Genomic DNA, 24037 nt, shown 5'->3' with positions numbered 1-24037 from the left:
CTCTCTTTTCTTTGTGTTTAGTTTGACACAGTTATGTGCATATATAGATTTTACACCTGGTGTTTGTTGTTTAGCTTGTGTTTAAACTTAGGTCAGGAATATTTTTCCATGCTAGTAAAAAAAAATCTTTGAAAATGTAATTGTAAAATGCTGCAGTGATATGATGTCATATGTGTTTTCCATAAACCATTCAGTCCATGCTCTTTTGTTTGACACACAGAGAATATGTTACTTTTATTATAGTAAATAGCAATAGGGTGAAAAATTAAAGATAAATCTTCTTTTATATTTCTGGGTTTTTCCTTTGATCATATTTTTATGGGACTATATGGTAAAAGCTATTATGATTATGAAGGCACTGGGACATTTTTTTTTAACTATGAATTCTGCATTAAACTCAAGTGTAATTCAGATTGTGCAAGAAAACATCTCAGTAGTAAACAGCAGGGTTCTAACTACTGGAAATTCTTTTCTACTAGAGTTGGGAACATATTCAATGGATAGGGGCTTCATCTCACAGATTAGATCCTCTTCTATAGATATTAATAATTTCCTTAATGGGCTTCACTGTATTACTTCTGTTCACTGTATCCCTGTTCCAAGATTCTGCTATCAAATCCACAAAATTCACCACTATGAGAGTAAAAATGGGGAGTGAAAGAAATAACTCAAGGATAGAAAACTGGTGAGAAGGCTGTTGTAGTTATCCCTTCCTTTACATTTATTCCTTCTGCCTGAAATACTAAACATGGGGTTTGTTTGTAACCCCAACACTTGTTTATTTGCACACTCAATTAATACAAAGAAGTACTCTGCCCACTAGAAACCATAAGAGACTTTCATTTCTAATAAAGTTAATATCAATCTTTAATATCCCACATGAAAAAAAAAAAACAACTCTTTCGTGGTGCTTTTACTTTTTTACCAAAGTTTAAGGGTCATGGGACCACAAAGAGAGAAAACCACTGTGGTCCATCCCCAGCCCTGATTGGTCCATTTCTTGCTCTGACCTCATAAGGCGCCATTGTGATCCGATTGCCAACCAACCCTATATAAGGTGCTGGCTGAGCCCAGGAAGCTGTGGGTAGACGTGGTTGTTTGGATTTGTTGTTAGTAGTGGATTGGCGGATTGATTGGTTGTTGCTTTTGACCTCTTCCTTCTCCTCATTCTCCTCTTCCCCCTCCTCCTCCTCTTCCTCTTCCTCGCCCTCCTCCTCCTGCTCCCCTCCTACCACTGATCCCCTTCAGTGGAAATTTTTAAATCACCATGTGTGATTTTTTGGAAGACATCCCGGCCAAAGTGGACTGCCAGTTTGGCAATTATGCCCTCCTCAGTAAAATCGGGAGGGGCTCCTTTGGCCAGGTGAGACTGGCCTGGCACCTCATAACCAGCATGAAGGTGGCGGTGAAAATAGTCAACTGTGAAGATCCCGCAGACGTGGCCGAAGAAATTGATTGTCTGAAAGAACTAAACCACCCGAACATCATAAAACTATTTGAGGTGGTCAACACCAACCACCAGGTATACATGTTTATGGAATATGCCCGGGGAGGTACCTTATACAATTATCTAAAGAAGTGGGGTCCTATCTTGGAGACGGAAGCACTAGCCCCATTCCGGCAGCTGCTGTCGGCTGTCCACTACTGTCACCAAAAACATATCGTCCACCATGACATAAAACCCGAAAACATCCTGCTGGACATGGGGTTGAATATCAAACTGGCTGACTTCGGACTGAGTGCTGTGTTCTGCAAGGAGGAGAAACTCAGCATCTTCTGTGGCACTCCCAACTACAAGGCCCCAGAACTGTTCGGGCTTGAACCATACGAGGGCCCGAAGGTGGACGTCTGGAGCATGGGGGTCGTGCTATACAAGATGCTGACCGGAGTACGTCCGTTTGGGGGAAAAACCTTAGAACGTCTCAAGGAGCACATCTTGAGTGGGCACTTTTCTATTCCGGCTTTTCTATCTGTACCGTGCCACACACTCTTAAAGACGATGATCGACATCGACCCCGGCCGAAGACCCAACGTGGGATTTCTTCTAAAAGATGCCTGGGTGAATATCGGGGAGGCTGACCAAATGACCCCATACATTGAACCAGCCTGCACTGACATCGACCCCCAGGTCACTGAAATCATGCGTACACTGGGGTATGAGCAGGAAGAGATAGAGTCATCCCTCACGGAGAAGAAGTTTAATAGTGTGATGGGCACGTACAGGATATTAAAAATGCAACTTAACACCGGCATCCAAACAGTAAAAGTAAGCCCCAGGTCCTCCTGTGACTCCAACATAACAGTTTGTACATCCGAGGGGACTTGGAAATCAGAGACGGAAGGCAGCGACCCTTGGAATACACCAACGAGCCCAGAGTTCAGTGTGCCCACCACCACACCACCGGGGGGCCTGGACTGGGGTATTGCCACCCCTCCAATTAGAGTGGAGGTGAAGAGGGTCATCCGGTCATGCAGTGCGCACTTGCAGAACATCAGCCAGCCTGGCAGTGCGCACTTGCAGAACATCAACCAGCCTGGCAGTGCGCACCTGCAGAACATCAGCCAGCCTGGCAGTGCGCACCTGCAGAACATCAGCCAGGCTGGCAGTGCGCACCTGCAGAACATCAGCCAGGCTGGCAGTGTGCACCTGCAGAACATCAGCCAGGCTGGCAGTGCGCACCTGCAGGACATCAGCCAGGCTGGCAGCGCGCACTCGCAGTACATCACCCAGCCTGGCAGTGCGCACCTGCAGAACATCACCCAGGCTGGCAGCGCGCACCTGCAGAACATCAGCCAGGCTGGCAGCGCGCACCTGCAGAACATCAGCCAGGCTGGCAGTGCTCACCTGCAGAACATCAGCCAGGCTGGCAGTGCGCACCTGCAGAACATCAGCCAGGCTGGCAGTGCGCACCTGCAGAACATCAGCCAGGCTGGCAGTGCGCACCTGCAGAACATCAGCCAGGCTGGCAGTGCGCACCTGCAGAACATCAGCCAGGCTGGCAGAGAACACTTGCAGAACACCAGCCAGCATGCCAGCGAACAATTGAAGAGTACTTCCCAGCCAGACACCAGGGGGGAATTAAGGAAACAGAAACTGAAGCCAGAACTCCAAGGTGACAGTAACGTGTTGCCTGTCACCCAGAACAGTAGCAGCCCCAGAAGCTGCAGTGCAGGCACAGAGAGAACCACCAACAAAGGCGAAGCTAGGCCATCTTGTGAGGAGACCCGAGCCTCCTCACCTGACCATAGCCAGCGCAGAAAAGGGATGGTGAGGAGGCTTTTAGGATTTTTAAAAAGATGCTGCTGCTGCACAGGAGAAACTAAAAAACCACGCGTAAAAATTACGCGCGTGGTACCGATTTAACATTCAAACATGGAGTGTCGGTGGCCACGCTTCACACACCAAGACCAAGAGGAAAAGAGGGTTAAATTGGCCACAGACTAAAGAGAAGACAATTCACTGAGTGAGAGCATGACCGGACAGTACACCACAGCACACTAGACCAAAAGCGAGGGGAGGTCAGTTCACCGCCGCTCACATGCCAGAACCTGAGGGGAGGACGGCTAACCACAGCTCACTCGGCCAAGACGTGGGTAGGTCTGTTCACCTGCTACAATACAAATAAACCTTGAGAAAATTATCCTAAGTGAAATATGTCAGACACAAAAACACAGATACTGTATGATTCCACTTATATGAGGTACCTAGTCAACCTCAGAAAATAGATTTGGTGGTTGTCATGGGTTGGTGGTAGGAGGAATGGGCAGTTCAAGGTATAGTTTCAGTTTGCAAGGAAAAAATTCTGGGGGTTGGTTACACAAGAGTGTGAATATAGTTAATAATACTGAACTGCAACCTTTTAAAAATAGTTAAGGTAATAAATTGTATGTCATGTGTACTTGACCACAATTAAAAGTTTAAAAAAAAATTTTTTTTAGAAGCAGAAGCAATAGAATCTCAATTTCCTGTTTTGGCAATATATGATATATAGGTAGGGTATTTCCATTGGGGTCACTGGGTGATGTGTACAGAAACTTCCTGTGCTATTTTGCAATTTCTTATGAGTTTATAATTATTTCTAGATAAAAATGTTTTTTAAACAATACTCAAAAATCATCATTTCCTAATTATTTTACTACGATTTGCAATGAACTGTATTCTTGAGATTTTTTTAAGTTTATTGTACTTCTCTAGTGTTGCACATCACCTCTCCAAAATCTACATTCAGTTGGAAGCTGGAAATCAGTGGGAGTATTTATACCACGAAAATTAGTGAATGCTACAAGCAAGGGCTCCACACTAACAACCCCCAGCCGGTTGTTAAGCTTTTGCCAGGAGCCTGTGGTCCAGGTGTCCTCAGGATTAAAATTAGGTTAGCTCTGAATCCTATGCTTGTGAGAGGATGAGACAAATAAGTGGCGACTAGCTGACCATAGCAGTAACTTAGAAACTTCAAAGCTGGGGATTACACCCCTAGGGGTGTTTCTCCCTAGAGAGCTGTGATAGTTAATGTTTGTGTTCACTTGGCTGAGCTGAGGGAGGCCCAGATAGCTGGTAAAACATTATTTCTGGGTGAATTCTGGAGGCTGTTGCCAGAAGAGATTAGCATTTAAATTGTGTATTAGACTGAGTAAAGAGGATCTACCCTCACCAATGTGGACAGGTATCACCCAATGCATTTTGAGGGCCCGAATAGAACAGAAGGTGGAGGGGAAAATTCTGTTTCTCTTCTGGAGCTGGGATGTCCACTTTCTCTTGTCTTTCTCTGAGTATCAGACATCGGAGCTCCTGGTTCTCCAGCCTTCAGACTCTGGGACTTACACTAGCAGCCCTGGTTCTCAGGCCTTCACATTGGGCTGAATTATACAACCGCTTTCCTGGTTCTCTAAGCTTGCAGACGGCAGATCATGGGACTTCTCGGCCTCCATACCACGGTGAGTCAATTCCTATAATAAATCTCCTCTTACATATGTTTATCTATTTATCTATAGTTTCTCAACGGGCTCTGTTCCCCTGGAGAACTCTGACTAATACAGAGGGAAAGGGGACAGACCTGACCTGCAGGGTTGTTTTGAGAGGCGAGGGTCGACTGAGTGTGCGTTTTCCTGACAGCGGGTTTTCTCATGCTTGGAGCTCTCTCTCCCCCAGGGCTCACCTGCTCTCCATCTCCTGAATTCATTGGAAGTGAAGCAGAGTGGGGGGCGGCGGGGAGGGGGTCTGGCTTTCCTCCATTTCCTGCTCTTGTGGTGGAGACATCTCTTTTCTTTTCATTCCCATTGAAGATTTTATTACACCTGTGTGGCTCTTACATAAAGTGAGGTAAGAGTCCTCGAGGGTTGAGGATCTCAGGGCAAGGCGTTCCACCAGCTAAAGCAGTGGTTCTCAACCTTCCTAATGCCGCGACCCTTTCATACAGTTCCTCATGTTGTGGTGACCCCCAACCATAAAATCATTTTCGTTGCTACTTCATAACTGTAATTTTGCTACTGTAAACAATATGTAATTATAGATGTGTTTTCCGATGGTCTTAGGCGACCCCTGTGAAAGGGTCATTCGACCCCCAAAGGGGTCGCGATCCACAGGTTGAGAACCGCTGGTCTAGAGGCAGTTCTCCCTGCAGTTCACTCCAGTGATGGGAAGGAGTCAGTTGCCCTAGGCTGGGCCCTTTTCTCCTTGATTGTGTCTCACGGAAGTTGGGAAACATTCCTTCCTGGGTGGTGCTCTTGGATGGCTGAATGTGGGAAAGAAACTCAGAATAACTGTTGGATAAGCCAGGTCAGATGCTTGAGTGAGTTTGTATCCGCATTGCTCAAAAGTTCCTATCGCTGCTCTTTTGAAGTTGCAGTTTTGACTGACAACTTGGGCCTTGGGTCTGCAGGCCTTGTCCACCCTGCTGGTAGAAAATCCTTATCCTCTTGCTTTGCGATGTGACTGCTCATAGTTGGGATGAGTTGGTTGAGCGGCCGGTCCGGTTCCTTCTCTTTCCCGCGGCGCCGCAGACCCTTCTCTTCCCCCCGGGGAAACCGACGTGCCCACGAGCGAGGCGGCGCCCGGTGCCTACCTGGTCGTCCTCAAAAATGATTTTGGCGGGGATTTCCTTGCGAATGATCTTCCCGAAGATCGTGTCGCCACCAGGCAGAGCGGCCTGAGCCTTGGCGATCTCATCTGCCTTCGTGGCCTCGATTCCGCCAGGCTACCGGGGGCGCAGCGCGGGGGGAGGGAGGAGCTGGGAGCCGGCCCAAGACCCAGCCTGGGGGAGGTCCTCCATCCCGGGCTTCAGGAGCCGGGGAGACCGTTTTCTTTATTCTTTTTTTAAATTTATTTATTTTTTAATATGTTTTTATTGACGTCTTACAGAGAGGAAGGGAGAGGGAGAGGGATAGAGAGAAACATCGATGAGAGAGAAACATCCATCAGCTGCCTCCTGCACCCCCCCTCCTGGGGATGTGCCCGCAACCAAGATGCATGCCCTTGGCCGGAATCGAACCTGGAACCCTTGAGTCCGAAGGCCCAGGCTCTATCCACTGAGCCAAACCGGTCAGGGCTTCTTTATTCTTTTCCTGTCTCTCAGAGTGGAGTTGCTAGTGTAAGCCGGCTCTCGCTGGCTTTAAGGACCCTTGCGGGGAACACTGGGGGCTGTGCCTGGGAAGATCCGCTAATCCAGGCAGTGTTTGCGGGGTGAGGCGCCGTGGCCCTTTCATTTCTCAGCTACGGGAGGTCTTGGCTCCAGGACGTAAGCCCTCCTTGCATCATTTTTATTTTTCTCCCTCCAACAGTGATTCTCAACCTGAACTGCGCGTTAAAATCACTTGGAGAGTTTTTTTTGTTGTTTGTTTTTTGTTTTTGCCTTTTTATTCATCAGCTTTATTTTGATGTTCAATATATCTGACTTTTTTTTTTAATTGCTTAAAGTATTACAAAGGGTATTACATATGTATCCATTTTATCCCCCCGCCCTAGACAGTCCCCTAGCCTCCCCTATCCCCCAGTGTCTTATGTCCATTGGTTATGCTTATATGCATGCATACAAGTCCTTTAGTTGATCTCTTTCCCCCCTACCTCCTGCCCCCCAACCCTCCCCGGCCTTCCCGCTGCAGTTTGACAATCTGTTTGAGGCAGCTCTGCCTCTGTATCTATTATTGTTCAAAAGTTTATAATGGTCTCTATGGTCCATGAATGAGTGAGATCATGTGGTATTTTTCCTTTATTGACTGGCTTATTTCACTTAGCATAATGCTCTCCAGTTCCATCCATGCCGTTGCAAATGGTAAGAGTTCCTTCCTTTTTCCAGCAGCATAGTATTCCATCGTGTAGATGTACCACAGTTTTCTAATCCATTCATCTACTGATGGGCACTTAGGCTGTTTCCAGATCTTAGCTATGGTGAATTGTGCTGCTATGAACATAGGGGTGCATATATCCTTTCTGATTGGTGTTTCTGGTTTCTTGGGATATATTCCTAGAAGTGGGATCACAGGGTCAAATGGGAGTTCCATTTTCAGTTTTTTAAGGAAACTCCATACTGTCTTCCATAGTGGCTGCACCAGTCTGCATTCCCACCAGCAGTGCACAAGTGTTCCTTTTTCTCCACATCCTCTCCAGCACTTGCCATTTGTTGATTTGTTGATGATAGCCATTCTGACAGGTGTGAGATGGTACCTCATTGCTGTTTTGATTTGCATCTCTCGGATGATTAGTGACTTTGAGCATGTTTTCATATGTCTCTTGGCTTTCTGGATGTCCTCTTTTGAAAGGTGTCTATTTAGGTCCTTTGCCCATTTTTTGATTGGATTGTTTATCTTTCTTTTGTTAAGTTGTATGAGTTCCCTATAAATTTTGGAGATTAGGCCCTTATCAGATATGACATTGGCAAATATGTTTTCCCACACAGTGGGTTTTCTCGTTGTTTTGTTGATGGTTTCTTTTGCTGTGCAGAAGCTTTTTATTTTGATGTAGTCCCATTTGTTCATTTTTTCTTTAGTTTCAAGTGCCCTAGGAGCTGTATCAGTGAAGAAATTGCTTCGGCATATGTCTGAGATTTTGTTGCCTTTGGATTCTTCTGGAATTTTTATGGTTTCCCGTCATACATTTAAGTCCTTTATTCATTTTGAGTTTATTTTTGTGTATGGTGTAAGTTGGTGGTCTAGTTTCATTTTCTTGCATATATCTGTCCAATTTTCCGAACACCATTTATTGACAAGACTATCTTGGCTCCGTTGTATGTTCTTGCCTCCTTTGTCAAATATTAATTGAGCATATTGGTTCGGGCCGATTTCTGGGGTCTCTATTCTATTCCATTGATCTATATGCCTATTCTTGTGCCAGTACCAGGCAGTTTTGAGAACAGTGGCTTTGTAATACAACTTGATATCTTGTATTGAGATCCCACCTACTTTGTTCTTTCTCAGGATTGCTGCAGCTATTCGGGGTCTTTTTTTATTCCAGATGAATTTTTGGAGAGTTCGTTCTAGATCTCTGAAGTATGCCGTTGGTATTTTAATGGGAAGTGCGTTGAATTTATAGATTGCTTTGGGTAGTATGGACATTTTAATGATGTTGAGTCTACCAATCCATGAACACGGTATGTTCTTCCATCTGTTTATGTCTTCCTCTATATCTTTTTTCAACGTCCTGTAGTTTTCTGAGTAGAGGTCTTTTACCTCTTTAGTTAAGTTTATTCCTAGGTAGCTTAATTTTTTTGGTGCAATGGTAAACGGGATTGTTTTTATAATCTCTCTTTCTGAAAGTTCACTATTGGTGTATAGAAATGCCTCAGATTTCTTGGGGTTAATTTTGTATCCTGCTACATTGCCAAATTCATGTATTAAGTTTAGTAGCTTTTTGATGGAATCTCTAGGGTTTTGTATGTATAATATCATGTCGTCTGCAAATAAGGACAGTTTTACTTCCTCTTTTCCAATTTGGATGCCTTTTATTTCTTCTTCTTGCCGAATTGCAATGGCTAACACTTCCAGTACTATGTTGAACAGGAGTGGTGAGAGGGGGCATCCCTGTCTTGTTCCTGTTCTTAGGGGAAATGGTGTTAGTTTTTGTCCATTGAGTATGATGTTGGCTGTGGGCCTGTCATATATGGCTTTTATTATGTTGAGGTATGATCCTTCTACTCCCACCTTGCTGAGAGTTTTTATCAAAAATGGGTGTTGAATTTTGTCAAATGCTTTTTCTGCATCAATTGATATGACCATGTGGTTTTTTTCTTTCAATTTGTTTATGTGATGTATCACGTTTATTGATTTGCGGATATTGTACCATCCTTGCATCCCTGGGATAAATCCTACTTGGTCATGGTGTATGATCTTTCTGATGTACTGCTGGATCTGATTTGCTAAGATTTTGTTGAGGATTTTGGCATCTATGTTCATGAGGGATATTGGCCTGTAATTCTCTTTCATTGTGTTGTCTTTACCTGGTTTTGGTATTAGGGTGATGCTGGCTTCATAGAATGAGCTTGGAAGTGTTCCTTCCTCTTGAATTTTTTGTAGTAGTCTGAGGAAGATAGGTTTTAGTTCTTCCTTGAATGTTTGGTAAAACTCCCCTGTGAAGCCGTCTGGTCCTGGGCTTTTGTTTGATGGAAGCTTTTTGATGACTGCTTCAATTTCTTCCATAGTTATTGGCCTGTTGAGATTTTTAGATTCTTCCTAATTGAGTTTTGGAATGTTGTATTTTTCTAGGAATTTGTCCATTTCCTCCATGTTGTCTAGTTTGTTGGAGTAGAGCTGTCCATAGTATTTTTTAACAATCATTTGTATTTCTGTGGGGTCTGTTGTTATTTCGCCTCTATCATTTCTGATTTTATTTATTTGGGTCCTCTCTCTCTGCTTCTTGGTGAGTCTGGCTAGAGGTTTGTCAATCTTGTTTATCCTTTCAAAGAACCAGCTCTTGGTTTCGTTGATTTTCTGTATTGTTTTTTTGGTCTCTATGTCATTTATTTCTGCTCTAATCTTTATTGTCTCCTTCCTTCTGCTCACTCTGGGGTTTTCTTGTTGCTCTCTTTCTAATTCTTTGAGTTGTAGAGTTAGATGATTTACTACCATTTTTTCTTGTTTTTTGAGATAGGCCTGTAGAGCTATAAACTTCCCTCTCAGGACTGCTTTCATTGTGTCCCATAGGTTTTGGATTGTTGTGTTTTCATTGTCATTAGTTTCCAGGATGTTTTTAATTTCTTCTTTGATCTCATTGGTAACCCAATCAATATTTAATAGCATGCTATTCAGCTTCCAGGTGTTTGAGTATTTTGGGTTGTTTTTATTGTAGTTTATTTCTAGTATTATGCCATCGTGGTCTGCGAAGACTTTTTATGATTTCAATCTTCTTGAATTTGGGGATACTTTGCTTGTGACCCAATATGTGGTCTATTTTTGAAGATGTACCATGAGCACCTGAGAAGAATGTATATTCCTTGGCTTTGGGGTGAAGTGTTCTGAAGATGTCTATTAAGTCCATCTGATCTAGTGAGTCATTTAGGATTGCTGTATCTTTTCTGATTGTTTGTCTATAGGACTTATCCAGTGCTGTCAATGGTGTATTAAAGTCCCCTACTATGATTGTATTGTTGTCGATCTCTCCTTTGATATCTTCCAGGAGTTTTTTTATGAATTTGGGTGCTCCTACATTGGGTGCATATATGTTTACCAGGGTTATATGTTCTTGTTGTATTGATCCCTTTAGTATTATGAAGTGGCCTTCCTTATCTCTTGTTAAGACCTTCACTTTGAGGTCTATTTTGTCTGATATAAGTATTGCTACCCCAGCTTTCTTTTCCTTTCCATTTGCCTGAAAGATATTTTTCCATCCTTTCACTTTCAGTCTGTGTGAGTCCCTTCTAATGAGGTGGGTTTCTTGTAGAGAGCAGATGTATGGGTCATGTTTTTTTATCCATTCAGCCACTCGATGTCTTTTGGTTGGAGCATTTAGTCCGTTTACGTTTAAAGTTATTATTGAAAGGTACTTTTTGTAGCCATTTCTTTTTGTGTGTGTGTGTGGCTGTTTTCTTTCTGAGCTTTTTATTTCTTCTTTTTATACCAGTCCCTTTAGCATTCCTTGCATTGCTGGCTTGGTGGTGATAAACTCCCTTAGCCTTTTTTTGTATGTGAAGCTTCTTATTTCCCCTTCAAGTTTGAATGATAGCCTTGCTGGATAGAGTATTCTTGGATTCAGTCCTTTGCTTTGCATCACTTTGTAAATTTCTGTCCATTCTTTTCTGGCCTGATGTGTTTCTGTTGAGAAATCATTTGACAGTCTAATGGGAGATCCCTTGTATGTAACTTTCCGTCTCTCTCTTGCAGCCTGTAAGATTCTCTCTTTGTCCTGAACATTTGCCATGGTGATTATGATGTGTCTTGGTGTGGGTCTTTTCGGGTTCACCTTGTTTGGGACTCTCTGGGCTTGTGTGACTTTTTTCTTCCCCACCTCAGGGAAGTTTTCTGATATTATTTCTTCGAATAGGTTTTCTAATCCTTGTTCATCCTTCTGTTGTTCTGGTACTCCTATTATTCGTATGTTGTTTCGTTTCATGTTGTCCCAAAGCTCCCTTAGGCTCTCCTCCTGTCTTTTCATTTTTTCCTCCAATTGCAGTACATTTTGGGTGTGTTTTGCTTCCTTGTCTTCTAATTCACTAATTCGGTCATCCGCTTCTCCTAGTCTGCTGTTGATACTTTCAATGGAGTTTTTCATTGCAGCTATATCACTCTTCATTTCTTCTTGGGTCTTACTTAAGTTGTTGATTTTTTCATCTGTTTCTTCTAGCTTCTTCCATATGTTATCGATTTTTTCATCTGTTTCTTCTAGCTTCTTCCATATGTTATCGATTTTTTCATCTGTTTCTTCTTGCTTCTTGAAGAGGTTGTCGATTTTTTCCTCCATCCGGTTTATGCACTCTAGGACCCTTATTCTGAATTCTTTATCTGTCATGTTGCATGCCTCTGTATTACTTAGCTGCTTTTCTGGAGAGTCCTCCTTCTCTTTCCTTTGGGGGTTTCTTTGTCTACCCATGTTTGATCTCACTGACATATCTAGATGTTGTGTCGTTCAGTGGTTGCTCCCTGGGTGGCAGTGACTCCTTGGTCTGTGGTTGCTCTTTGGGCAGTTGCGGTAGCAGCTGCTCTTCAGTTGGCTGCAGCTCCTCTGGTGGGTGCTGTTCACAGCTGTGGTGGCTCTTCTGGCTGGTGGGGCGAGGTTTCACGTACAGCTGCTGTTCCTCAGCAGAGGGTGTGGTGCTCAGGAGGTTGCTGTTGCCTGCATCTGCTGCGTTGATTTAAAGGCACAAAATACAACACAACAAGGCACCACGTACCAGGCACTATACACAAATATATTCACGATATTAATAACCCCAAATAAAGGTGACCACCCGAATTAAGAGAATTAGGGGATAAGGAAGAAGGAAGAGAAAAAGATAAAAGAAAAAAAAGAAAAGAAAAGTAGGGACCAAAAAAAGGAGTGCAAAAATGAAATCGGGAAAAAGGAGGGGGGAAAATAAAAGCGAGAAAAGAAAAGAAAAAGAAAAAAAAAAAGAGTGAAAAGAGAGAATGAAGTGGAAGAGGGGAAGATACTTTTTATATGAGGAGAATACTCCTATAGAACAGCCATTAATCCCAACAAATTCCAGCAACAGTTCCCTGGAGATGAATGCACACTAGAATCAACCAATAATATAACAATTAAAATAGAATGGAGAACACTAATCCCAAAATAAAATAAAGAGAAAATGAAATGGCACTTTAAAAAATGGTAAAATGGTAGCAGTAATAATACTGGTTAAAAAATAAGAAGGTAGTAATTAAAAGGGTAAAATCAGGTGATGGAAAAAGAAAAAAAAATGATTTCTTAGTTAAAAAGTGAAAAAAGAGAAAAAAAATGCAGTAGTGAAGGTCCTTCGGTTCTTCTATTCTTCAGTGTGGCTCGCCTTAGATCTTCCAGGTATTCAGGAGAGTGTTGAGTTTCCCTGCGATATACTGTTCCTCTGTGTTGTGAACCACAGTCCTTATTTTAAAGCAGGTCGCATTTATTTCCCAGACTGCCTTATTTTGTGTTTAGCAAAGAGTCAGTTTGTGGGTCAGCCTCTGGGTGGCAGTGTTCTGGGGTTGGCCTCTGAGGCTATAGGGCCTCTCTTTCCAGTGGAAGTTCACTGCCCAGAGCTGACTGCGTAATAGTTAGTTACCGGCGCTATGTTGTTGCTGGGATTGAAAATCCCTCTATAGGCCAGACCCTGTTAACTCCCAGGGACTGATGAGGTTATTCTAATCCTTGATCTCGTACAGGGTGGAATCTGGGTGTGGCTGTGCTCCTTGCCTGGGGGCCAGGGGGAGGAGTCTCATTCTCTGGAGAGAATGGCTGCCCCAGTCTTGGGCTCAGGGGTGTCTCAGCACTCAATTCGCTGCCACCTCTCCCGGCTCCCCCTCTCTCCCCAGTCTCTCCCCAGATTCCACTCCTCCGCACACTCTCCCTCTCTTCAGCACAGGTGAGTGTCTGTATCCAAAATGTCCCATGAACAGGATTCAGTGAAAACAGACAAACAAACGCCGGCCGCGGAAACGGGGAAGGCTTGGTTTCTGTAAGCTTCTTCTCTTACCGGGACTGTATGGTCAGGTCAGCTCTTCAGGCTGCCCCCTTTAGGCTCAGTCCTCCGCAGTCGCAGAACCCAGCTCTCAATTTCTCTGGCTGCGCCAGGAATCCCGCGGTTCTCCTTTCCCCCGTCAGGGGCTGTGCCTGTCCCAGGGGACGCGGCTGTCTGCCACGCGGTCTCCCTCCGACTCTCTGGGCTCAGAGGTCTGGCAAACTTTCCTGCCCAAATCCCTGGTTTTTTTTACCTTTCCAGGGGAGTTCTGCTCTTCCCGGCTGCAAACCCTCTCACCAGCTGAGCAATTTCGCCAATTCGGTATGGGTGTTACTAGTTTCAGCTGCTCATTCCATTTGCTCCGGGACAAGACCTAGGATGCGTCTGCCTATATCGCTGCCATCTTGGTTCTACTTGGAGAGTTTTTAACAAAAACCTGGCTGCAACCCAGGTCAACTCAACCAGACTCTGGGGTAAGACCCAGGCATCGGCGGTAAGGTAAGCCTCCCCACCCTGATGTACAAAGACTCTTTCCCAGCAGTCACCCACTTGATGTCAAATGCCCCACCTTAAAGTACCTAAACCTGCCCTAACCCCACATCCTCCTCCGCATTTTTGCTCCTTTTTAAGATATATATGTATATATATTTCTCATCTTTTTGGAGCCCATTTCCCTCTTGTTGAAACCATTGAGGACCGCTGCTTACAAAATCCTATAGGTAATTGCAGTTATCATACTGGACCTCTTGGCGTCATTGGCTACTGTTGGCCATTACCTCTCCCCACCCTCTCTGGGTGCTGTTTCTCCTTCACAGGGAGCCTCCTGTTCCAGTCTCTCGTGCAGTCTGTTCTTGGCCCTCTTCTCTAGCTAGCAGTCTCCAAGTGTCCTTATTAAGAAGAATTAACCACACCTCCCGGACGACCCTAAATTATTGTATTGTACCACTCTGTCTTGGCAGAATGACTGATAGCGGCCCCCTTTCATATCAGCAGTTCCCCATTTGTTATTTTTGCTGTCAAAATTAATAGGGCAATTGGTAAAATCTAAATAATGCCTGTAAATTATATAATAGTTTTGAAAATCATGCTAATTTCTTCACATGTCCACAGCAAAATTATCAAAATCAGTTGATATATGCTGGGGCTCTATAACTTAAGTTTCTAGAATGTTTCCCAGTGATGCAGTTGCTGCTGGGCCTGAAACCATACTTTGAGAACCACTGATGTAAGAGAGTGGCCTTTTTTATAGGAAACAACCCACTAAAATATTTAGGAGTATAGGGGTTTCATGTTTGCATGAAAGAGATTTTTTAAAAACCCACATCCATATATAGATCAAAAAAATAAAGCAATTGTGGTAAAATATTAGCATTTGGGGAACATGAGTGAAAGGTATATGCAAATTCTATTGCAATTTCCTGTAAGTCTGAAATTGTCAAAAAGTAAAAAGAAAAATATGTACTGGTTTAGATAATAAATGATATGGTCACCTTTCATTAAGTCTGAGGGCTGAGACTTACTGACTCTCCAGTATTTATCATCTAACCTCTTCTTCCCTTAATTCCAATTTGGTCTATGGTATATATTACTGCCCACTCACCACCTCCATTTGGATGTCTATTAGGCACTTCAAATTTATTTTTGCTTTCAATTGTTTGTGTCACAATAAACAATCCAACAAAAAGCCCCTCCTGCAGAATTCCATATCTACTGTAATGCCGTTCATGGGATTGCTCAAGCCAAAAGCCTTGAAATCACCCTTAACTCTTCTGTCTGTACTTTCAGCACATTTCATGCGTGTAATCATTTCTCACCTCTACTCCACCACCTTAACCCAAGCTACTATCATATAGATGGCCATGTCCTAATCTCAGGAGCCTATGAGTATGTTACTTTATATGGTAATGGGGTTTTCCTTGTGTAATTAAGTTAAGGATCTTGAAGTAAGGAAATTCCTGGATTTTTTTTTTTCAAAACTTGAATATAATATACTATTGTCTTCTCACACTGACCTGAGAAGTCAGGTGCCATTCTGATCACATGCCAGTGTATGTGAACTGTTTTTTTCTCTCCGATTTTTCTTTTTATCAGCATTGTGCTGACCTTACATAGTATGGGTTTTGTGTTGGGCACTTGGTGGAGCCCTTTCAATCTAGTAACTCAAGCACCTCACTTGGTGAAATTTCCTTAATTTATTCTCCCTTTTAATTTCTGTTTTCTCTGTTCTCTCTTGTTGGAGCCATCTAGATCACTCCCTTAATTATCTTTTCTTCCTCAATTTGTATTTGTCAACTTAATCTCTGCTTTTCCTAACTTGACATCCGTAAGCTTTTGGGAGTTACTGAACATTCCTTTTTAAAAAATCCTCATCTGAGGATATGTTTGCTGATTTTTTAGAGAGGGAGGAGAGAAAGAGAGAAACGTCAACGTGAAAGATAGACGTCAGTCGGGCTGCCTCCCACACTCTCCCTGACCGGGGATCAAATCCAAAACCAAGCATCTGCTCCAACGGGAAATAGAACCTGAAGCTTTCTGGTGTGCAGGACGATGCTTCAACCAACTGAGCCACCCGGCCAGGGCCTAAAGGCTCCTTTTTAAATTTTTCTTTTTGTTTTTATTGCATGTTTGCAATAACTTGGGAGTTAAGTGTAGTTGTCTCTGTTTTCTGCTCCTTGTTTCCTGTTTCTCTTTTCCTGTATGCCTTTGAAGTTAGAGGAGTTCAAAAATATATAAAATATTTAAAATAGTACCTAGCACACATGATATACTCAGTAAATGTTAGCTATTGTCTGGTGAATGGACTGGAGAAAAGGAGGAATGGTGACAGAGTAACAAACCTTTTTAAGTAGTCTAAGAAACGGATGGGGCCCTAACCGGTTTGGCTCAGTGGATAGAGCGTCGGCCTGCGGACTGAAAGGTCCCAGGTTCGATTCTGGTCAAGGGCATGTACCTGGGTTGTGGGCACATCCCCAGTAGGGGGCGTGCAGGAGGCAGCTGATCTATGTTTCTCTCTCATCCATGTTTCTAACTCTCTATCCCTCTCCCTTCCTCTCTGTAAAAGTTCAATGAAATATATTTTTAAAAAAGAAAGAAAGAAACGGATGGGGAGCATCTGAACTTAAATTGTTTGGGGCTATGGTGGATATACAAAAATTAGACATCCTAAAGTTCCCACATGAAGTGTAAGGTAGATTTAGAGATGATTTTAAAATTTCTGGCTTGAGAAAGACTGTGTCTTCCATTACTGAAATTGAGAAGACAGGAGAAAAAGCAGTATTGGGGGAATAACATTGAGTATTCTTTTGGACTTGAGAAGTATGAGGTGGCTTTTGGCTAGGCTCCGCCCTTCAGTACTGACTGGCTATGCGGGACTAGGTTGGGTCTTAGAGTCTAGGCTCGGCACTTCGGAACTAGTGCCAGCCCTTAGGCCTTAGCTGGGCTAGTCCGGGCTAGGGCCATGACAATCATATTGATCCGGGCCTGGGGGAAGCCCCGGTCTCCACCAGAGTGCCTTACAGGAAAGGACCCATCAGGGAGCATCCTGGCCTAGGAGCCAGAGGTTGAAAGGGCTGCTGACTCTCAAGGAGAGGTGCCTGTGGAAATCACTGACACAGGCTGGGTTCCTTGGGCCTGCGGGAAGAACAGGTATTGCTTAAGGGCTGGGCCTTTGGGGTGAGGTTCCGCCCTCCAGACAGGGGTTGGCTGTTCAGGGCTGGGCTCTTTAGGGCTGGGCTCCCCAGTCAGGACTGGCTACAGCTGTTGGGGTTAGGGCTCAGCTGGGCTCTGCCAGGCTCCGCTCCGCCTTTTGGGACTAGTTTGTGTGTTTTTTAAAGAAGTGCGAGGTGGCCTCAGTCTATCGCTAAATCTGACTCCTACCAAAGTGCCAGGCTCTTTTCTCTCCATTTTTTTAACATAATCTTGTAAAAATCGGGTGTCAGCATTCTACTTATTTTTTGAGAAATCACAATTGAACTTGCCTGAATTACCCAAAACATCTTCCTTCTGAGCTCTCTTAAGATTTAATAAGTTCACGAATTTGTGTATACTAGTGTGTGCTTCACTTTAAGAACAGAAGAAGGCCTCCATATCTTAAGAAAAATGATAAAACATACCAGACAGGTAAAGTTGTTTACCTTGGCAGACTGGTTTTGCAGGGGAATTACTAACTTTTTAACTATCTTTATATTGTTTTGTTTCAAAGACCTGGGTATTATTTTTGTAAATAAAGGTTTTTAATTTAAAGATAAATAATCAATGTAAAGGTATTTCCAGAAACCCTGGTTTTCATCAGCTACTTTGAAAAATAGTCAATGAAACGAACAGAACAGAATTACTACTTATGTAATTATGTAATTACATACTTGTAATTATGTAAAATGTGATTTTTTTTTCTTTTGCTGTCTGACTTCTTATTTTCTTGATAGGTTTTACAGCTCTTTAAAAGATTGCACAGGACCAGACAACCAGTTTTTAAAAATGATCCCAGAGCATTAGAAGGTAAGCTGACTTATTTTCCTTTGGAACAAGTCTATTCTTCAGATGGCTGCTCATATATCCAAGAGACCCTGTATAGTCAAGCCTCATCTTAGGGAATGGCCTTCACTACCTCTTCCCTGATGTTGTTATGTGTTATGAAGATTAGTTTACAATTACACTTTTTTGAGGAGTATACACTTAAAGAAAATTAAAGTCCTTTCTCTATTTTATTATCACAATTTCACACACTCTAGGACTAGATACTACCATATTGTTAATGCCTTGTGTCATTCTAGAAGTGACAGCACCTAAGAAAGAGAATCTATTCCAAGCAATTCCACATTTAGCATTTCACTGTTTTAAGTGATTTCTATCTTACCTGGTTCTGTGTTGGTCATGTTCACTTCCAATCCTCATACATTTCTAAACCTCTTTACCTAGGTTAAGTGTCTCCACTGTCCCAGGAAATTCTAGTTTTTGTAATTCACCAATAAGAATTTCTTGAATATTAAAATATATGCCTTATATTGTACTTTACACAAATTCCTCATTTAATTATTATAACAACCCTGTGATATAGTTGCTATTTACAGTAAACCCTTGATTTTGTGGAGATTGATTTAACAGAATTAGGATTTAATGGAAAAATTTCTAGCCTGGCCAAAACCGGTTTGGCTCAATGAATGGAGCGTTGGCCTGCGGACTAAAGGGTCCCAGGTTCGGTTCCGGTCAAGGGCATGTATCTGGGTTGCGGGCACATCCCCAGTAGGAGATGTGCAGGGGGCAGCTGATCAATGTTTCTCTCTCATCGGTGTTTCTGACTCTCTATCTCTCTCCCTTCCTCTCTGTAAAAAATCAGTAAATATATTTAAAAAATAATTTCTAGCCTGTATCTCATGTGAAATTAATTTAACACCCTATTAATTTTAAAATGCTTTAAACCAAGATTTGTTTATAATTAAATTGATAAATTTATTGTTTTGTTTATTTGTTATTAAAAAAATTATTTTTAACAAATTTTAGTGAATAAGCCATATGTTTGAAAAATACTAGTAATTTCACCAACATAAATAAATGTTACATATCTACAACCATAGTCTGCATATTTAAATCCAAGAGTGATTGCTCGTGAACAATGTTCATCAAATGATTAGCAATTGATCACAGATACCAACGCATTAGAAGTTAAGTTTTTGTTTGTTTTTCCTTTGTAACATCCCACGGGGTAATTGGTTCTGTTGTTGCATGGCTTGACTTTCTGCAGCAGTTTTAACGCATGCCACCCATCTTCCGACATGAGCTAAGCCATGCCTGCCCCAGATGTGTGCATTTGTTTATTCACAGTGACTGGTGAATGCACACATTTACTAGACCTATTTAGTATAAATTTAAAATTACAGTCATACATGTAGAAAAGTTTTCTGTGAAATTAAACTTTCATACATAATTTTAATTACACAAATGCATCTACATTTGTCAATTTTTTAACATAGACATTTGGAAAACCTGTCTACTACATATATAATATATATATATATATATATATATATATATATATATATATATATATATATATATATGCATAGTGTCCCCTCGGGAGTTCAATCACTCACTATGTTGTGCACTGACCAGCAGGAGGCAGCACAGAACAAAGGAAGGCCCCGGCCAGCAGCCAGAAGGCCCCAATCGGCTCTGATCACCAGCCAGATCTAGGGTCCCTACGTGTGCACCAATTTCGTGCACCAGACCTCTAGTTTTATTATAAAATGGACTGTCAGCTTTAACAGACACCCTGCCTCACCTGAATTAGTCCATTATATCGAGGTTTTACTGTATGATTTCTGTTAAGATAAGAAACTAAAAAATGTGAAAGAATTTGCCCCACATTTACTTAGCAAGAGGTAGAGCTAGGATTCAGCCTAAGCAGTCTGGTTCCAATGCCCAAACTCTGAACCACCTTGCATATTGAAATTCTGAAGCATAAAAGGAAGGTTTTATGACTATTCTCCCATCAAAATAGCATATTTTTGTTGCTTTAAATGTTTTTAAGTGAAGTAATTATAAGAACAGGTAACATTGTATGTTTACTAAGCACTTTATATGGATCATTCCATTAAATGCTTACAGCAGTACAGTAAGGCAGTTTGTCAGGTTAAACTGAATGATGCTGCTGTAATGATGCTGACGTCTCAGTGGTGTACGTGAACAAATGTTTTATTTATCATTTACTTTACATGTCAGCCACGGTGCTCAGAGCTGCTATATATTTATTTTAATTTGTGTATGTATGTCTGGGTTAATGTGCTTGTAAGCATTGAGTTTTGCCATCTTAAAAACATTTTAAGTTAAATTCTTAGATTTATAGAAACAAAGAATTACATTGGATTTATTGAATCTAATATCTTGAAGTACACCAATGAAATTGGAAGTGAAAAGCAGGAAACAAAAGTATTAGAGTGCTGAAGGTTTATATTAGATTTCATTACAAACTTGCCCGCCTGTCATAAGTTCTCCAAGAGACTTCTTTAATAAAGTTCTGATTTTTTTTCTACAACCAAGTCAAAGCAATTGCTCAAGGAAACCTTTCCAGCATAGATGTCCAGGCTGCCAAGAGCAAGCTGAAAGCTGGGTACCTAATGTCAGTGGAGTCTTCGGAAGTTTTCCTGGATGAGATCGGGTCTCAGGCTCTCGTCGCTGGCTCCTACGTGCCACCACCCACAGTCCTTCAGCAGATCGACTCAGTAGCGGATGCTGATGTCATAAATGCTGCAAAGAAGTTTGTTTCTGGCCAGAAGTCAATGGCAGCAAGTGGAAATTTGGGGCATACACCTTTTGTTGATGAGCTGTAAACCTGAAACACATTGTAGGAAAGAGCTGGACATTTTCTCAACCGAGAGCAGCAAACACATGGAAGTTCCATGTCTGTAATGTAACACTGTCTTGATTTTCAATGAGGTGAAAAATCTTAAAAAGTATAAATGCAGGTAATTGTTCCCTGCTTACCTAAAGTCAATAAAATATTCTAAGTGTTAAAAAAAACATTTTAAGTTAAATTCTTAGATTTATAGAAACAAAGAATTACATTGGATTTATTGAATCTAATATCTTGAAGTACACCAATGAAATTGGAAGTGAAAAGCAGGAAACAAAAGTATTAGAGTGCTGAAGGTTTATATTAGATTTAATAACAAACTTGCCCGCCTGTCATAAGTTCTCCAAGAGACTGCTTTAATAAATTTCTGATTTTTATACTTTGTTTTACATGGAGAAAATATATTTCCTCTACTAGAGAAGTAGTCATTCATAATGAATAACATGTAAATTATTGGGGAAGGGATTACAAATTAGAAAAGCAAATAACTTTATGTATTTTTCTTTCTGTAGCAGCCAGAATAAAAATAAATGAAGAATTCAAAAATAATAAAAATGAAGCTTCTTCTAAGAAAATAGAAGAGGTACAGTAATTGAAATTTCAATTTTACAATAAAATGCTTGTAAATTGTATTAGCAACTAGAGCAGTGGTTCTCAACCTTCTGGCCCTTTATATACAGTTCCTCGTGTTTTGACCCAACCATAACATTATTTTTGTTGCTACTTCATAAATGTAATGTTGCTACTGTTATGAATCGTCATGTAAATATCTGATATGCAGGATGGTCTTAGGCCACCCCTGTGAAAGGGTCGTTCAATGCCAAAGGGGTCGCGACCCACAGGTTGAGAACCGCTGAACTAGAGGACATGATGAAAATAGAGGGGTTATGTGAAATACAAACCCGATAGTTAAAGCAACTGTAGATAACCTTCACTTGTTTGGTATGGCTCACCTCCTCTGGGTCATCTGCCTACAGCCATAAGAAAACAAGTTGCCTGGTAAAAAGAACAAGGATGGTAGCCCTGGTCAAAACAAGAGCAGCTGAATCAACTCAGACACCCACAGAAGTGCTATCTTCACTGAAGGCAACTGACTGAAACTGAAAAGAATGAGTGCTGTGGTACCTCAGAACTATAGAGGAAACACATACTCATTTAGCTCAACTAGACAGATTTTTTTTTTTTAATTCCTGTCTTGGCAATGGAAGTTAACCAGCCACAGTTCATGAACACTCTTGGTTTGCTTTAATATTTGCATTTTAGTCAATTGTTTAAGACAGTCTACTGAAATTAGTCCATGAGCTCCCTGGTACTCCCAATGCATATTCATTGAAAACATTCACAATGATTTGTTTCCTGTATAAAATCATGCTGCGTATATGCACTATCTCAGTTTTGAGCTTCCTAAATATTCCTGTTTCTAACCTTGGATGAATATAGGGAAAGGACCCATAGGAAGAAAAAGAAAAATGGAAAACTATTTGCAGGGGTCGTTATGATTCCAAGAATTGGTTTGATAAAAAGGAAAGTATAAATTAGACAAATTCTTCTGTGTTTAAATAAAATTTCCGAATGTTAATTTTTTTTATGAAAATCATTTATATTTTGAAAAATGTATTTTTGAAATAGTAAATATCTATGATAAGCCAACGAGACAAAATGAAATAGCTTAAGAATTTCTATTCCTGTAATATAAACAAAAAAGGGAAAGATTTCCCTTAAGCATATGATAGGGCAAACAGGGACTATGAAATTTTTATTCATGTAGAAGTTAAGATGACATTAGAGTAAAGTTATGAATTGAAGTTAAAAGGTATATATGGAGGTTTGTCCTATTTGTTATTTAGTAAACTGATAACAATTTGGCAATTTCTAAATTTTTAAATCATGATTTAAATTTCTAAAATTTTTTACATTTTAAATTGTTTATATCAACTAAACTGAGAAAATGAACTACAACCTCCCAAGTTCATTTTACTTTTAGAGTACTAATTTAACATTAAGCAATCTAGAAATTAGATATTTGTTATATATAAATACATATGGTACTTTCTACAACTCTTCATATGTTAAATATTTAGTAGCTTTTGGATAATTACATTGTCATATATTAGAGGGTTTGTTAGACTTGGCACCAAAAGGAAACTTAAGCATCCTCTATACCAGCAGTTTTCAAACTTTTTGGTCTCAAGACCCCTTCACCTTCTTAAAAATTGAGTACCCTAAAAAGTGCTGTTTATGTGTTATACTTATCAGTATTTACTATATTAGAATTTAAAGCTGAAAAATTTAAAATAGATATTGATTGAATCATTTGAAAACAATAGACCCATTACATGTTAAAAAAATACATTATTTATGAAAAATACTACATTTTCAAAATAATTTAATTAGAAGAATGGCATGCTTTACATTTTTTAAATCTCTTTCATGTCTGGCTTAATAGAAGTCAGCTATATCCTATCTGCTTCCTCATTCAACATGTTTTTTAGGTTGAAGTATATGAAGAAAATTCAGTCTCACACAAGTAGTTGGAAAGGTAAAGGAGTATATAATAGCCTTTTCCAAAAATTGTGAATATTCTTTGAAACTATACATCACCAAGTGATAAATTGCCTTAAAGGTTAGTTTCTATGTAGAACTCTATTCCTATTAGTCCAATGGAAGTTACATATTTAAAAAATATATATTTTTTTGGCTCTAGAATTCATACACACCACCTCTCAGTCTCCTCTAATCCCTTGCTCCTCATTTATCCTTGTTCCCAGCCTTAGACCTGGGACTCCACTCAGCTTCTGCACCTCCAAGGAGGAGGCCCTTTTTCCCCTTTCTCTGCCTTGCCAAGAAGCTTCTCAAGTCTGTCAGCGTGTGAGGTTTTGGTCACCCACAGGCTTTCATGTCAATTAATGGCAGCTCCCTCCTCTTGATGTTCAGACCAATATCCTTTGTGCTGTCTTGACTGCTTTCCTTCTCTCACACTTTAATCTGGCAGCAGATCCTATTGGCTTAACCTTCAAAATATACGTAGAATTCAACCACTTCTCACCCTCCTCATCATTATCTCCAGGTTCAAGTTACCATCATTTCTCACTGAGTTGTTACAACAGCCTCC

General features: G+C 41.2%; 1 protein-coding gene across 1 annotated transcript in view; it reads left to right on the top strand.

The window, feature by feature from the left end:
* Window positions 1-1267: 1267 nt before the first annotated feature.
* LOC132223050 (zinc finger protein ZFP2-like) overlaps window positions 1268-24037 on the top strand; it is a gene marked incomplete at its 3' end in the record, with an annotated part of 72924 nt that continues 50154 nt past the window's right edge. The window contains exons 1-2 of the mRNA XM_059678424.1: window positions 1268-1888; window positions 1997-2266. Of these exons, the coding sequence (XP_059534407.1) occupies window positions 1268-1888; window positions 1997-2266 (891 nt within the window). The remainder of the gene's footprint in view (window positions 1889-1996; window positions 2267-24037) is intronic.

The sequence above is a fragment of the Myotis daubentonii genome, chromosome 21, assembly GCF_963259705.1.
Source record: "Myotis daubentonii chromosome 21, mMyoDau2.1, whole genome shotgun sequence".
NCBI classification, from domain to species: Eukaryota; Metazoa; Chordata; class Mammalia; order Chiroptera; family Vespertilionidae; genus Myotis; species Myotis daubentonii.
This window is presented reverse-complemented; position numbering and strand designations above follow the sequence as displayed.